The sequence below is a fragment of the Tamandua tetradactyla genome, chromosome 10, assembly GCF_023851605.1.
Source record: "Tamandua tetradactyla isolate mTamTet1 chromosome 10, mTamTet1.pri, whole genome shotgun sequence".
Lineage (NCBI taxonomy): Eukaryota > Metazoa > Chordata > Mammalia > Pilosa > Myrmecophagidae > Tamandua > Tamandua tetradactyla.
In genome coordinates, this window is record NC_135336.1 from 32684467 (window position 1) to 32698022 (window position 13556).

Consider the following 13556-nt stretch of genomic DNA (forward strand, 5'->3'; position numbering starts at 1 on the left):
TGCTTTAGTCTCACACATAAGTTAAAGTTTTAAAATATGAATTACCATCTATTTTTAACACACTGTAATACTGACATTCCTTTGTTCTTCATGAAAAAACATTTTTTAATTTGTACATTTAGTCACTGTCATTGTACACTCTAGGCATTCCTAGATTATACCATCTCAGTCTCTATCATCTATCTTTCCTTCTGGTTTCATTTGTGCCCCCAGCCCTACTCCCTCCATCATTCTCACATTCACTCCATTCAGTGTACTAATATTATTGTGCTACAATTAGGAAGTATTGTGCTATCCATTTCTGAATTTTTACAATCAGTCCTGTTGCACAATCTGTATCCCAATACCTACCTGTGCCAGTTTGAAAGGATGTATATACCCTAGAAAAGCCATGTTTAATCCTAATTCCATTTTGTAAAGGCAACCGTTTCTTCTAATCCCTATTCAGCATTGTATGTTTGAAACTGTAATTAGATAATCCCCCTGGAGATGTGATTTAATCAAGAGTGGTTGTTAAACTAGATTAGCTGAAGGCGTGTCTCCACCCATTCAGATGGGTCTTGATTAGTTTCTGGAGTCCTATAAAGAGGAAACATTTTGGAGAAAGTGAGAGATTTGGAGAGAGCAGAGAATGCTGTAGCACCATGAAGCAGAGTCCACCAGCCAGTGACCTCTGGAGATGAAGAAGGAAAACGCCTCCTGAGGAGCTTCATAAAACAGGAAGCCAGGAAAGAAAACTAGCAGATGACGCCATGTTCACCATGTGACATTCCAGCTGAGAGAGAAAACCTGGCTGTTTTCACCATGTGCCTTCTTGTACCAAGGTATCTTTCCCTGGATGCCTTAGATTAGACATTTCTATAGACTTGCTTTAATTGAGATATTTTCTCAGCCTTAGAACTGTAAACTAGCAACTTCTTAAATTTCCCTCTTTAAAAGCCATTCTGTTTCTGGTACACTGCATTCCGGCAGCTAGCAAACTATAACACTACCATATTTCTATCTCCTGATGGCCTCTGTTCTTAACTGAAATTCTCCAAGTTCATTCATTAATGTCAGTTCATATCAGTGAGACCATACAGTATTTGCCCTTTTGTTTCTGGCTAATCTCACTCAGCATAATGTCCTCAAGGTCCATCCATGTTGTTACATACTTTATAACTTTATTCTGTCTTATAGCTGCGTAATATTCCGTCATATGTATATACCACAACTTGTTTAGCCACTGGTCTGGTGAAGGACATTTGGGCTGATTCCATCTCTTGGCAACTGTAAATAATGCTGCTATAAACATTGGTGTGCAAATGTCCATTTGTGTCCTTGTCCTCATGTCCTCTGAATAGATACCTAGCAATGGTATTGCCAGATCATATGGCAATTCTACACTTAGCTTCCTGAGGAACCGCCAAACTGCATTCGACAGCAGTTGTTCCATTATAAAAATATTTTGAATATATATAATGAATTACTCAAATTATAAGTTTTTTATAGGATTCTGTAATTTTTTTATGTTGTGCTCTTTATTGCCAAAAATAAAAACTTTTAAAAAGACAATTACTGTTAATCAATAAACATCCCTTCCTTTCTGTACTGAATCTCAAGTTTTCTGCAGGCTTCCCCTGCCAGGTAGCCTAATTTACTAGAGACAGTACTAAGGGGTCATGGCCAGACATTTTCATTAAAGAGAAACAAAATATGGGGGAGGGAACCTTTGTCTTCCCACCAAAGTAAATAATCAGGCCCTTGGCGGTGAAGGAGGTCATAACTGATGAGTAGACAATGAAATACTGCATTTATTTTGGGGGTAGAAGGGATAGCCAGGCCTAACACTATCCCAAAGGATGGCCTCTCAAATTAGGGACATTTGGAGATCAGAGTGATGCATCAAGCTGGCCCTGAGCAAAGGACTTGAAGGCTTTGTAGGCAGCCTGAACGAGGGTTTCAGCACCTAGTCCTACAACAAAAACAACAGAAACCTATGGTACAACTGTGAAAACTTCTGAACAGATAGAGTCTAAAGAGTTGGGATGACCTTTTTAGGAGAAGAGCAGTCCAGCCCTGTGATTCTCCACAGGGAAGCAGGATTGCCCCCAAGGGCATATTAGGAAACAGGGTGGAAGGGATATTTTGGTTTCCAGGGAGCATTACTGACATTTAGCAGGCGGGGGCCACGGATGCTTAATGTCTTCTAAAATACTGTCTTTCCTCAAATACCAGTGGCATCCCAGTAATCTATCTGTGGCCAAGAAAATCTGGAAAGGGCCCACCTTTCCCCATGCTTCCTTTCTGGTTGGTACTGATGCCCTGCCAAGAAGTCTAAGCAACGGCAGTCTAGATCTCAAAAGCTAGAAGAGTCACAGGAGAGACCTGAAATCCAGCTGCTGGCTTGGATCCCCCTTTTTGCTGAAACAGGCGCGCTGCAGTTAGTTTATGGTCAGCACGTCACTCTGGATCTCATGGCTTAAATGGGTCTGTAAATCACTCAACTTCTTCTTCAATCCAGATAGGGCTGAGAGGACAATGGTTTCAGGGCGCAGAGAACCACAGGACTCCACATTGTAGTAAAACCTCTCCGGCTTGCCGATGGGGTCATAAGGAGCCTGTGACTCATCCTCATCCAGTTCTGAGTACTCACTCTTTAGCCATTCCTCTGGCTTGGGGTATACTGTGTGCCTTAGGGCATTGTCTGGACCATATTCAAAAGCCACCCCTGCAGTAAGGTTCCACTTGGCACGTTCCTTGCCAAAACCCTTTTTGGCATAGGCTCGAAGTCTCAGCTCTTGCCCCTTTCTGAGCTTGACGATGAGGATGTCGTCCTGCTCCACACAGTCATTGGGGTCATTGTCTCTGCTCCGTGACGTCACTGGAATAACCCGGGGGCTGCTGGAGATGAGGTCTCGAGATGTGATGTGATGAGTCTGGTCTTCATTGCACCGCACATCAAGCGTGAACTCCACTGGGCACTTGGGGCAGAACTCTTCACACGTGCAGTCCTGGGAGTTCTGTAGCTTTTCCACAATGTCATCACTTGTGAGGGGAATCAATCCAAGCCTCGGCGATGAGGACCCTCCGAATAGAATTAGCCACCGCCAGGCCCGTATTCTCAATGATGAACTTGACATTCTTGTCCATGAGCTCGGTGATTCGCACCGTGGGCTGGTTGGCGGATGGCATTTCGCCCCCAAGATTCTGTAATATTTTATGGATTCTAGATTTTTTCTCTACTTTTTTTATAGCATTGCACAAGATCAAGAAAGCTAATCAATGTGGCTTTATCACTTTAAAAACTAGAAGGCAAACTAAGCTTGTAAAATTTATAGACATAATGTACAGTAAGCATTATATACAGTAAACTAGGAGTGTGCCTAGAACTTAATTCCTCATAAACAATGGTTGTTATTGCTGTGATAGATATTAATATGCTAAAAAAAACATTGTTTCCTCAAAGAGCCCAAAGAGAATTCAGGAAAAAATACTTTCACCTTTTTTCCTAGTTACTTTTCTGGGTGAACCCTAGAGTGTTTAAAATTTCAGTGGGACAGTTTTAAAACTGAGAGCTCATATTCAATTTCCATAAGTTCTGAATATTATCCAACACACAGTATATGTTTAAATGATGATTCTTATCTTAGTATAGAGCAGCAACCACCACTGTACTATTTATTAAAATGAGAATGTAGTGGCCACTTGAAATAAAAAATTGCATATTCAATATAAAAGGTAACCAAGCAATATGAACACCTGAATAATATAAAGATAGTGATAATCCATATGCATACATCAAGACCACAAGTGACATCAGGATCTTTTAAGGCAGTTACATTTTACTCACGGTTAAAGGACGGAGCATTTCTTGACTCTTGTAACCTCAGAAATATCTTGGATCTATTCCCCTTTTTTATCCCCCCTCAGAAAATTCTGTTTCTTTTTCATTGAAGCTCAGATTTGTTTCTACTTCGCTCATCTGTAACCTTGAATTTTATAAGTTCCACCGATGGATTTGTTTTCCAAGGACATATTTCACCTTAGTCACATGTGATAAAAGCAAATGTGATGTTTGGAGGACACTCAGATCCAATGCATAACTAAGTGTAGATTGTGGTAGCAGTTGTTGGTTTCTTGCTAAAATGAGAGCTCTCAACTTAAGGATTCCCTTCAGTTCTGTGAGTCTTTGTTTCACTATTTTAGGACTCTGCTGCTAAGTGTACATGATGTTTATAATTGTTGTATCATCTTCATGGATTACTTCTTTCATTATTATATAAGGGCTTTCTTTGTCTCCAGTAACAGTTTTGTCTTAAAGTCTAAAGTATCTTAAGTAGAGTCTAGCCAGTACAGCTCTCTTTGATTACCATTTGTATGGTATATTTTTTCCATCCCATTGCTTTTCAACCTATTTGTTCCTTTAAATCTAAAGTGTGTCTCCTGTAGACAGCATATAGTTAGATCATGTTTTTTCTTTTAATATAGTTTAAAAAACATGCCCTTTAATTTGAATGCATTATCCATTTACGTTTAATAATTTAACATAATGTCTGCCATTTTGCTACTCGTTTTCTAAATGTCTTATGTGTTCTCTGTGCCTCTATTCCTCCCATGATGTCTTTTTTTGCGTATTAAATAGATATTTTCTAGCATTCCATATAAAATCCCTTGTTGTTACTTTTATTATATTTTAAAAATTATTTTCCTGGTGGAAAAATACTAAAAAAAAAAAAGCTGGTGGTTGTCCTGTAATTAAAATTATCTTAACTTATAACTATAGATGTTGTTTGCTTCCAGTCATGAGATTTGAATATACTAGTCAAAATTAAGTATAGGAGGGGTGCAGAGGTGGTTCAACGGTAGAATGTTCACCTGCCATGCAGGAGGCCCAGGTCCACTTTCCAACCCATGTATCCAAAAAGTTTAAAAATTTAAAACAAACTAAGTACAGGAAAATAAAAATTAGCTCTTCAATTCATAAATACCATTTAGGTATACACTGGAAAGTTATAATAAGCATTTGCCTTGAACACTTACCTTGTCTAATAGTACATTCTGCCACAACCTAAAAATACTGAGGTAACTTCTATCCCTGGCACCAAAAGATGTAAAGAAAAACTGCAAAGAAAAATAATAGGACAGATTTAGTGTCATGGAAATGAGGGCAAAGAAACAGTCGTGAAGGTCTACTAGGAACTTGCTATGGTCAAAACAAATTACTAGGTCACAACTGCCTACCTTATTTACTGTTTTCATTTAATTTGTGCAATAATAGAAGAAAACCACGTTATTTGTGCAGGAAAAAAAGTATCTGTAAAAATTATCTTCAACAAATACTATCTAACAGCAAACACAATTTTGTCAATATTTACTACAGAAAAGGGCTTGAAATAAGTAGCTATTTATGTTCTCACAGTTTAACTATTAAAAGCAATACACCTAACTCATTCTATGAAGTCAACATCACTCTAATACCAAAGCCAGACAAAGATACTACAAGATAAGAAAATAACTGACCAATCTCTTTAATGAAATAAACATGCAAAAATCCTCAATAGAATACATGAAAGTAAAATTCAGCCACACATTAAAATAATAGCACGCCATAAGCAAGTGGGTTTTATTCAAGGTATGAAAAAGTGGTTCAACACAAGAAAATTAATTAATGTAATATACCACATTAATATAGCAAAGGGGAATAAACACGTGATCGTCTCGATTGATGCAGAAAAGGCACTTGACAAAATTCAACATACTTTCTTGATGAAAACAATTCAATGAATGAGAATAGGAAATTTCCTAAACATGATAAAGGGAATATATAAAAAGCCCACACAGTTAACATCACACTCAATGGATGTGCAGGTTTGAAACTGCTGAGTACCATAGAAAAGAGCCATGTTCTTTAATCTTTACTCAACATTGTTGGGATCTTTTTTATTAAGTTGTTTCCCTAGAGATGTGATCCATCCAATTGTGGGTGGGATCTTTGGTTAGGTGGTTTCCATGGAGATGAGTCTCTACCCATTCAAGTTGGGTCCCTTACTAGAGTCCTTTAACAGGGAACCATTTAGGAAAAAGCTCCAGAGCCAACAAAGCCAACAGAGGCAATGGAGTCAACATAAGACCTAGATGTTTGGAGATGCTGAAAGTAAATGCCCCTGGGGAAGCCATCTGAAATCAGAAGGCAAAGGACCAGCAGATGCCAGCCACGTGCCTTACCAGCTGAGAGAGGGGTTTTGACCCAACAGGTTTTTTTGAGTCAAGGTATCTTTCTCTAGGTGCCTTAGTTTGGGCATTTTTATGGTCTTAGAAATGTAAACATGAAATTTAATAAATTCCCTTTTTGAAAGCCATTGCATTCCATTAGGTTTAGCAAATCAAAACAAAGGAGAAACACTTAAAGCTTTCCCTCTAAAATCAAAAGAAGACAAGGATGCCCACTATCACCATTATTATTCAAAATTTTGCTGGAGGTTCTAGCTAGAGCAATTAGGTAAGAAAGAGAAGTAAAAGACATCCAAGTGGGAAAGGAAGAAGTAAAACTTTCTCTGCAAATGACATGATCCTCTATGCAGAATACCATAAAATCGACAGCAAAGCTACTAAAGCTAATAAACAAATATAGCAAAGAGGCAGGATATAATATAAACACACAAAAAATCAGTAGTGAGCAATCTGAGGAGGAAAACAAGAAGATATTCCATTTACAATAGCAAACAAAAGAATCAAATACTTTGGAATAAATTTAACCTAGGACATAAAAGACCTATACACAGAAAACTACAAAACACTGCTAAAAGAAATCAAGGACAATGTAAATAAATGGAAGGAAAGACCATGTTCCTGGATTGGAATATTAAATAAACTTGCCAATTCTACCCAAATTGATTTATAGATTCAAAGCAATACCAATTGAAATCCCAACAACTTACTTTACAAAAACAGAAAAAAACAATAATTAAATTTATGTGGAAAAGCAGGGTGCCACGAATAGCTAAAAATATTTTGAGAAAGAAAAATGAAGCAGGAAATCTCACACTACCTGACTTTAAAGCATAGCACAAAGCTACAGTAGTCAAAACAGCATGGTACTGACATAAAGATAGAGATACTAACCAATGGAATCTATTTAAGTGTTCAGAAATAGGCCTTCTCATCTACTGACAATTGATCTTTGATAAGGTGGTCAAGCCAACATAACTGGGACAGATCAGTTGTACCAGTGGAGTGGAACAACTTCAACAAATGGTGCTTGGAGAACTGGCTATACATATCCAAAAAAAAATGGAGAGAACCCCAAGATGGTAGCTTAGTGAGGTGTGGAATCTAGTTTATCCTCCAGAACAGCTAGTAAATAGCCAGGAACAGTACAGAAAACTGCTGGGGCCACATCAGTGACTGGACACACAGTATACACCAGTCTGGACAAGCTGGACCAGCTGTGACCCCACACAGAACTGTCAGTCCCCCAAGCTGCGAAGGCTGGTGCCTCTCCCCCAAGGGCACAGCAGCCTGGTTCCCAAAAGGGAAAGGAAAGAGACTTTATCAGCAGGAGGGGCTTAGCTCAACCAAACTCCAATTGCAGAAGTAATTCACAAATTCTGACTACTAAAAATAGGCCCCCAGGTCAGATAAACCTGGAATAAGAGTTAAAGGTACTAGGAGTTTTTGCTGCAGCAGAAAGTGGACATGGGCTGATGGGAAAAAAAAAGTATAAAACAGAGGATTTTTGGATTGGGCAACACAAAATACGTGAAAAGGGCTAGACCCTAAAAAAAGGGGGGACATGTAGAGTCTGGAGATACATAAAGCAATGTACCAACTTAAATTTTTGATAAGCAAACCCAAGGAATGGAGTTCCTACTCTGAAAAGGATTTTTTATTTTTTGCTTTGTTTCTACTACTTAACAGTTCATTAGATAGAACAACAAGGCTTCTCAGGCTCCACCTTCCCCAGGCAAGGGTAGAATTAAGCTTGTCTAAGAGACAAAGTAGCTGGTCAGGTGAAAGGAGTTAATTTCCTGGAGGCTATGCCTTCCCCAGGAGAGGGGTGGGGCCCAGCTCAAGTGGAATCCCTCCCTCAAGAAATTCAGACCCTAGGGACTGGAAAACTGAAGCAATTAGAGCCAGCCCACAATCTCTCCTCTGTCTCAACCACACCACAGCAGGGAGAGTCTACTGAAGCTAAAGGCACTGCATCATGTTATGTTGGTGGGAAGCCACAAGCAGACAAGCACCACATACTGAGCAGGCTAGGAAAAACATAAGAGTCCTGAGGCTTCATAGGAAAGTTTGTCAACCCGCTGGGTCTCAGCCTCAGGGAAAGCTGATGCAGGTGACTCTTTCCTTCTAAGAGGAGGCCAGTCCAGTCTGGGAAAATCTGACTGGGGTCTGTACTATCTGAGTACATCAGCACATCAAAAGAACCATACATCATGATCAGGTGTGATTAATCCCAGGGGAGCAAGGGTGGTTCAACATAAGGAAATTAATGTGAAACATCGCATTAACAGAATGAAGGAATAAAACCACATGATCATCTCAACTGATGCAGAAAAAGTCTTTGACAAAATACAGCATCTCTTGAAAAAAACACAGAAACATAGTATATTAGTTTGTTAAAGCTGCTGGAATGCAATATGCCAGGAATGGAACTGCTTTTACAGAGGGAATTTAAGTTGCAGGTTTTCAGTTCTAAGGGTATAAAATGTCCAAACTAAGGTATCCAAGCAAACATATCTTGACTCAAGAAAGAGCCGATGACATTTGGGGTTTCTCTGTCAGCTGTGAAGGCACATGGTGACATTTGCTAGCTTTCTCTCCAGCCTTCTCATTTCAAAAGGCTTCCCCGGGGGTGTTTTCCTTCTGAATCTCCAAAGATCTCTTGTCTGTGTCAGCTCTGAAGCTCTTTCCAAAATGGTTCCCTCTTAAAGGACTTCAGTAAGCAACCCCACCTTGAATGGATGGAGACACATCTCCATGAGAACCACCTAATCAAAAGATCCCACCCAGCAATACTGAATCAAATTAAAGAACATGGCTCTTCTAGGGTACACAACAGTTTCAAACCAGCATACATAGGAATACAAGAAAACTTCCTCAACATAATAAAGGGCATATATGAAAAAACCACAGCCAACATTATAGTCAATGGTGAAAGACTGACAGCTGTTCTGCTAAAATCAGGAATAAGACAAGGATGTCCACTGTCACCATTGTTTTTTTTTTTTTAAGTTTTTATTTCATAATCATAAACTTAACTGCAACCCAGCTAGACTTGGAAAGAGACAGCATAGAACCCAAAGAACTGCAGCAAGAGCACAATAGGATACTGAGGCAGATGAGGAGAGGTGGGATGCTCTCCTGAGGTACAGAAGGTCTGGTGGTTAAGACAAAACACAAATCAAATTTATTAGATTTCCCCCAGTCAGTGATGGTGATCTTCTTGCTGGTCTTGTCATTCCTGGACCCAAAGCATTTCACGGCTTCCACAATATTCATGCCCTCTTTCACCTTGCCAAAGACCATGTGCTTGCCATCCAACCACTCAGTCTTAGCAGTGCAGATGAAAAACTGGGAACCATTTGTGTCAGGTCCAGAATTGGCCATGGGCAGGATACAAGGACCCATATGCCCACCAGTGCAGTTATGATGTGTGAAGTCACCACCCTGGCACATAAACTCAGGAATAATTCTATGATTACAGGAACTCTTATAACCAAATCCTTTTTCCCCAGTGCTCAGGGCACAAAATTTTTCTGCTGTCTTTGTAGTTTGTCTGTAAACAGCTTGAAGGAGACACAGGCCAAGGGCTCGCCATCGACAGCAATATTGAAGAACACGGTGGGGTTGACCATGGCTACAGGCAGGGATCTATGACAGTGGATGGTGGTATCTGTAAGCGTCACACTGTTATTCAACATTATACTGCAAGTTCTAGAACAATTAGGCAAGAATAAGAAGTGAAAGACATCTAAATTAGAAAGGAAGAAACAAAACTCTCCCTATTTACAGATGACATGATCCTACTACAGAAAATCTGGAAAAGAATCCACAAGAAAGCTACTGGAACTAAGAATGGCAGAGCACAAGATCAATATGCAAAAATTAGCAATTCTATATATTACTAGCATATATAATTCTATATATGCTAGTAATGAACAATCTGAGGAAGAACTCAAGAAAAATGTTCCATTTACAAGGGCCAACAGAAGAATGAAATATCTAGGCATAAATCTAACCCAGGATGTAAAGAACTTATATACATAAAATTATAAAACTTTGCTAAAAGATGTCAAAGAAGACTTAAATAAACGGAAAGACATTCCATGTTCATGGATTGAAACACTAAATATTATTAAGATGTCAGTTCAACCCAAAGTGACTTACAGATTCAATGCAATTCCAATCAAAATGCCAACAGCCTTCACTGTAGAAATGGAAATGCCAATTGTCAAACTTATATAAAAGGGCAAGGGGCCCTGAATATCCAAAGCCATTTTGTAAAAGAAGAAAGAAGTTGGAGGACTCACACTACGTACTCTCAAAGCTTACAAAGCCATAGTAACAAACCAGCATGGTACTGGGACAAGGATAGACATATAGACCAATGGAATGAAACTGAGGGTTCAGAAATCAACCTTCATGTTTATGGCCAACTGATTTTTGAAAAAGGTGCCAAGCCACAAGCCAATGGGGAAAGAATAGTTTCTTCAACAAATGGTGCTGGGAAAACTGGATGTCCAGGTGCAAAAGAATAGAGGTGGACCCCTACCTCATACCATACACAAAAATCAACTCAATGTGGATCACAGACCTAAATATAAGAATCAGAATTATAAAACTCCTAGAGAAAACCATAGGAAAGTGTCTTCAATGCCTTTTGTTAGGCAATGGTTTCCTAAACTTTACACCCAAAACACAAGCAACAAAAGAAAGAACAGATAAATGGAACCTCATCAAAATTTAAAACTTTTGAGCATCAAAGGACTTCATAATGAAATTAAAATGACAACCTAGTCAATGGTAGAAAATAGTTGGAAACCATATAGCCAATCAGGGTTTAACATTCAGTATATATTAAGAAATCCTACAACTCAACAAAAAGACATACAACCTAATTTAAAAATGGACAAAAGATTTAAATATACGCTTCTCCAAAGAAGTTATGAAAATAGCCAAAAAGCACATGAACAGGTGCTCAATCAACATCATTAGCCTTCAGGAAATGCAAATCAGAACCACATGAGATACCATTTCATACCCACTAGACTAGCTACTATTCAAAAAATGGAAAATTAAAAGTTTTGGAGAAGATGTGGAAAAGTAGGAACACTTCTTCATTGTTGGTGGGAATGGAATATGGGGCAGCCATTGTGGAGGACAGTCCAAAAGTTAAAGTATAGAACTACCATGTAACCCAGCAAACCCATTTGAGACTGTGCCAGTTTGAAGCTATTATGTATCACAGAAAAAGCCATGTCCTTTAATCCTCATTCAATATTGCTGGATGGAATCTTTTTATTGTTTCCATGGAGATATGACCTACACAATTGTGGGTGGTAACTTTATTATATGGATTCCATGGAGATGTGTCTCCACCATTCAAAGTGGAGCTGCTTACTGGAGCCCTTTAAGAAGAAACCATTTTAGAAAAAGCTTTAGAGCAACCAGAACCAATAGAGTCCACACGGCCAGAGAACTCTGGAGACGAAGAAGGAAAATGAACCTGGGGGAAGCTTCATGAAACAAGCCAGAAGAGAAAGCTACCAGATGTCGTCATGTGCCTTTCTGGCTGACAGAGGTGTTCTGGATATGTCAGCCTTCTTGAGCCAAGGTATCTTTCCCTGGATGTCTTAATTTGGACACTCTTATATTATAGCCTTGCCTTATTTTCACAGCCTTAGAACTGTAAACTCGCAACTTAATAAATTTCACTTTTTAAAAGCCTTTCCAATGGATGGTCATTCATATTTTAAAATATCAACTTCTGTGTGAGACTAAAATGAGAAATGTTTATTTGGTACAAAGTTTATATTTTGACTAGTGAATTTCCTAATTTAATTTATATGGGCAGTTTAATTGAACACCATGAGTACATGGAACCTTGAATAGGGCATGGGATTTTGTAGGTTTGTCCAGGATAGTGTGATGCCACAATAAATCCCAGAATGATTTAAAAGTGAATACAGAAGGATTTGCAAAGTCCCCTTGGGGGAATGGGGAGAAAGGGAAAATTCAACTTCCCCATTTGGAGAATTCCTGATATTGTTGCAAGCAGTGGGGACAACTGAAGCAATAGGCTGAGCCCTCGATCTTGGGGTCTGTTCCTATGAAACCTATCCCCACAAAGGATAGGTTAAGCCTACTTAAAATTAGGCATAAGAATTACCCGCAGAGAAATTCTTTTGTTGCTCAGATGTGGCCTCCCTCTCTCTCTCTCAGCCAACATGGCAAGCAAACTCACTGCCTTCCCCCTTTCTACATGGAACATGACTCCCTGAGGTATAAACCTCCCTGGCACGTTGGACAGAAATCCCAGATAAGTTGGGACTCAGAATCAAGGGATTGAGAAAACCTCCTCACCCAAAAGGGGGAAGAGAGAAATGAGACAAAATAAAGTGTCAGTGGCTGAGATTTCAAACAGAGTTGAAAGGTTACCCAGCAGAGACTCACCGGCCAGCTGCCCCTGGCAGAGCAGCCCCTACACTGAGCATGCCGACCTCAAGTTGTTCTGGTTAGGAGGGATGGGGCCAAGGAGGAGGAGACTCAAGTGTGCCATTTGCTGGCAAAATACGAGAATAACCAACAAAATACAAAAGGAAACATTCAGCAAAAACTAAGTAAATATAAAGCTTTAGAAGAGTGAAGAAAACAAACTTGCAAAATAACCTTATCAAGATAATCAAATGCCCCAAACAACAGAAAATCACAAAATACATGAAGATCCAAGCAGAAATGGCCCAGCCAAACAACCAAATCAAAATTCCAGAGGGGACACAGAATATGGAACTTGAGGATATTTATAAAGAAATAAAGGATATCAGGAAGACACTAGAAGAGTATGGAGAAGAATTCGGGAGGTTAAATAGAAAAATGGCAGACCTCACAGAAATGAAAGCTACGGTTAGATAAATAAAAAATATACTGGAGACACATGATAGCAGATTCGAAGAAGCAGAAGGAAGAATTAGTGAGTTACAAGACAGAACAACAGAACTAGAGCATACAAAACAACAAATGGCAAGAAAGATGGAAAAAATGCAACTGGATCTTAGGGAAATGATGGAAAACAAGAGGCACACAAGTGTAAGAATTATTGGTGACCAAGAAGGAAAAGAGTAAAGGGTTGGGAAAGTTAGTTAAAGATACAATCAGAGAAAACTTCCCAACCCTTATAAAAGAAAAGAATATGCAAATCAAAAAGGCCCAGCAAACTCCAAATAGGTCCACTCCAAGACACATACTAATCAGACTGTCAGATACTGAAGAGAAACAGAAAGTTCTGAAAGCAGCACGAGAAGGTAATCTACTAAATATAAGGGAAAACACATAAGACTGACTTCAGA

General features: G+C 39.1%; 1 protein-coding gene and 1 pseudogene across 8 annotated transcripts in view; both read right to left on the reverse strand.

The window, feature by feature from the left end:
• GRAMD1C (GRAM domain containing 1C) overlaps nucleotides 1–13556 on the reverse strand; it is a 145468-nt gene that overhangs the window by 72613 nt on the left and 59299 nt on the right. For all 8 annotated transcript variants that reach the window (XR_013158527.1, XM_077118337.1, XM_077118333.1 and 5 more), the window contains one exon: nucleotides 5023–5103. Coding sequence is in view for 7 of the 8 variants with exons in the window: in XM_077118337.1 (XP_076974452.1) it covers nucleotides 5023–5103 (81 nt within the window). In the remaining variant the exon portion in view is untranslated. The remainder of the gene's footprint in view (nucleotides 1–5022; nucleotides 5104–13556) is intronic.
• LOC143647855 (DNA-directed RNA polymerase II subunit RPB3 pseudogene) lies at nucleotides 1790–3174 on the reverse strand (annotated as a pseudogene).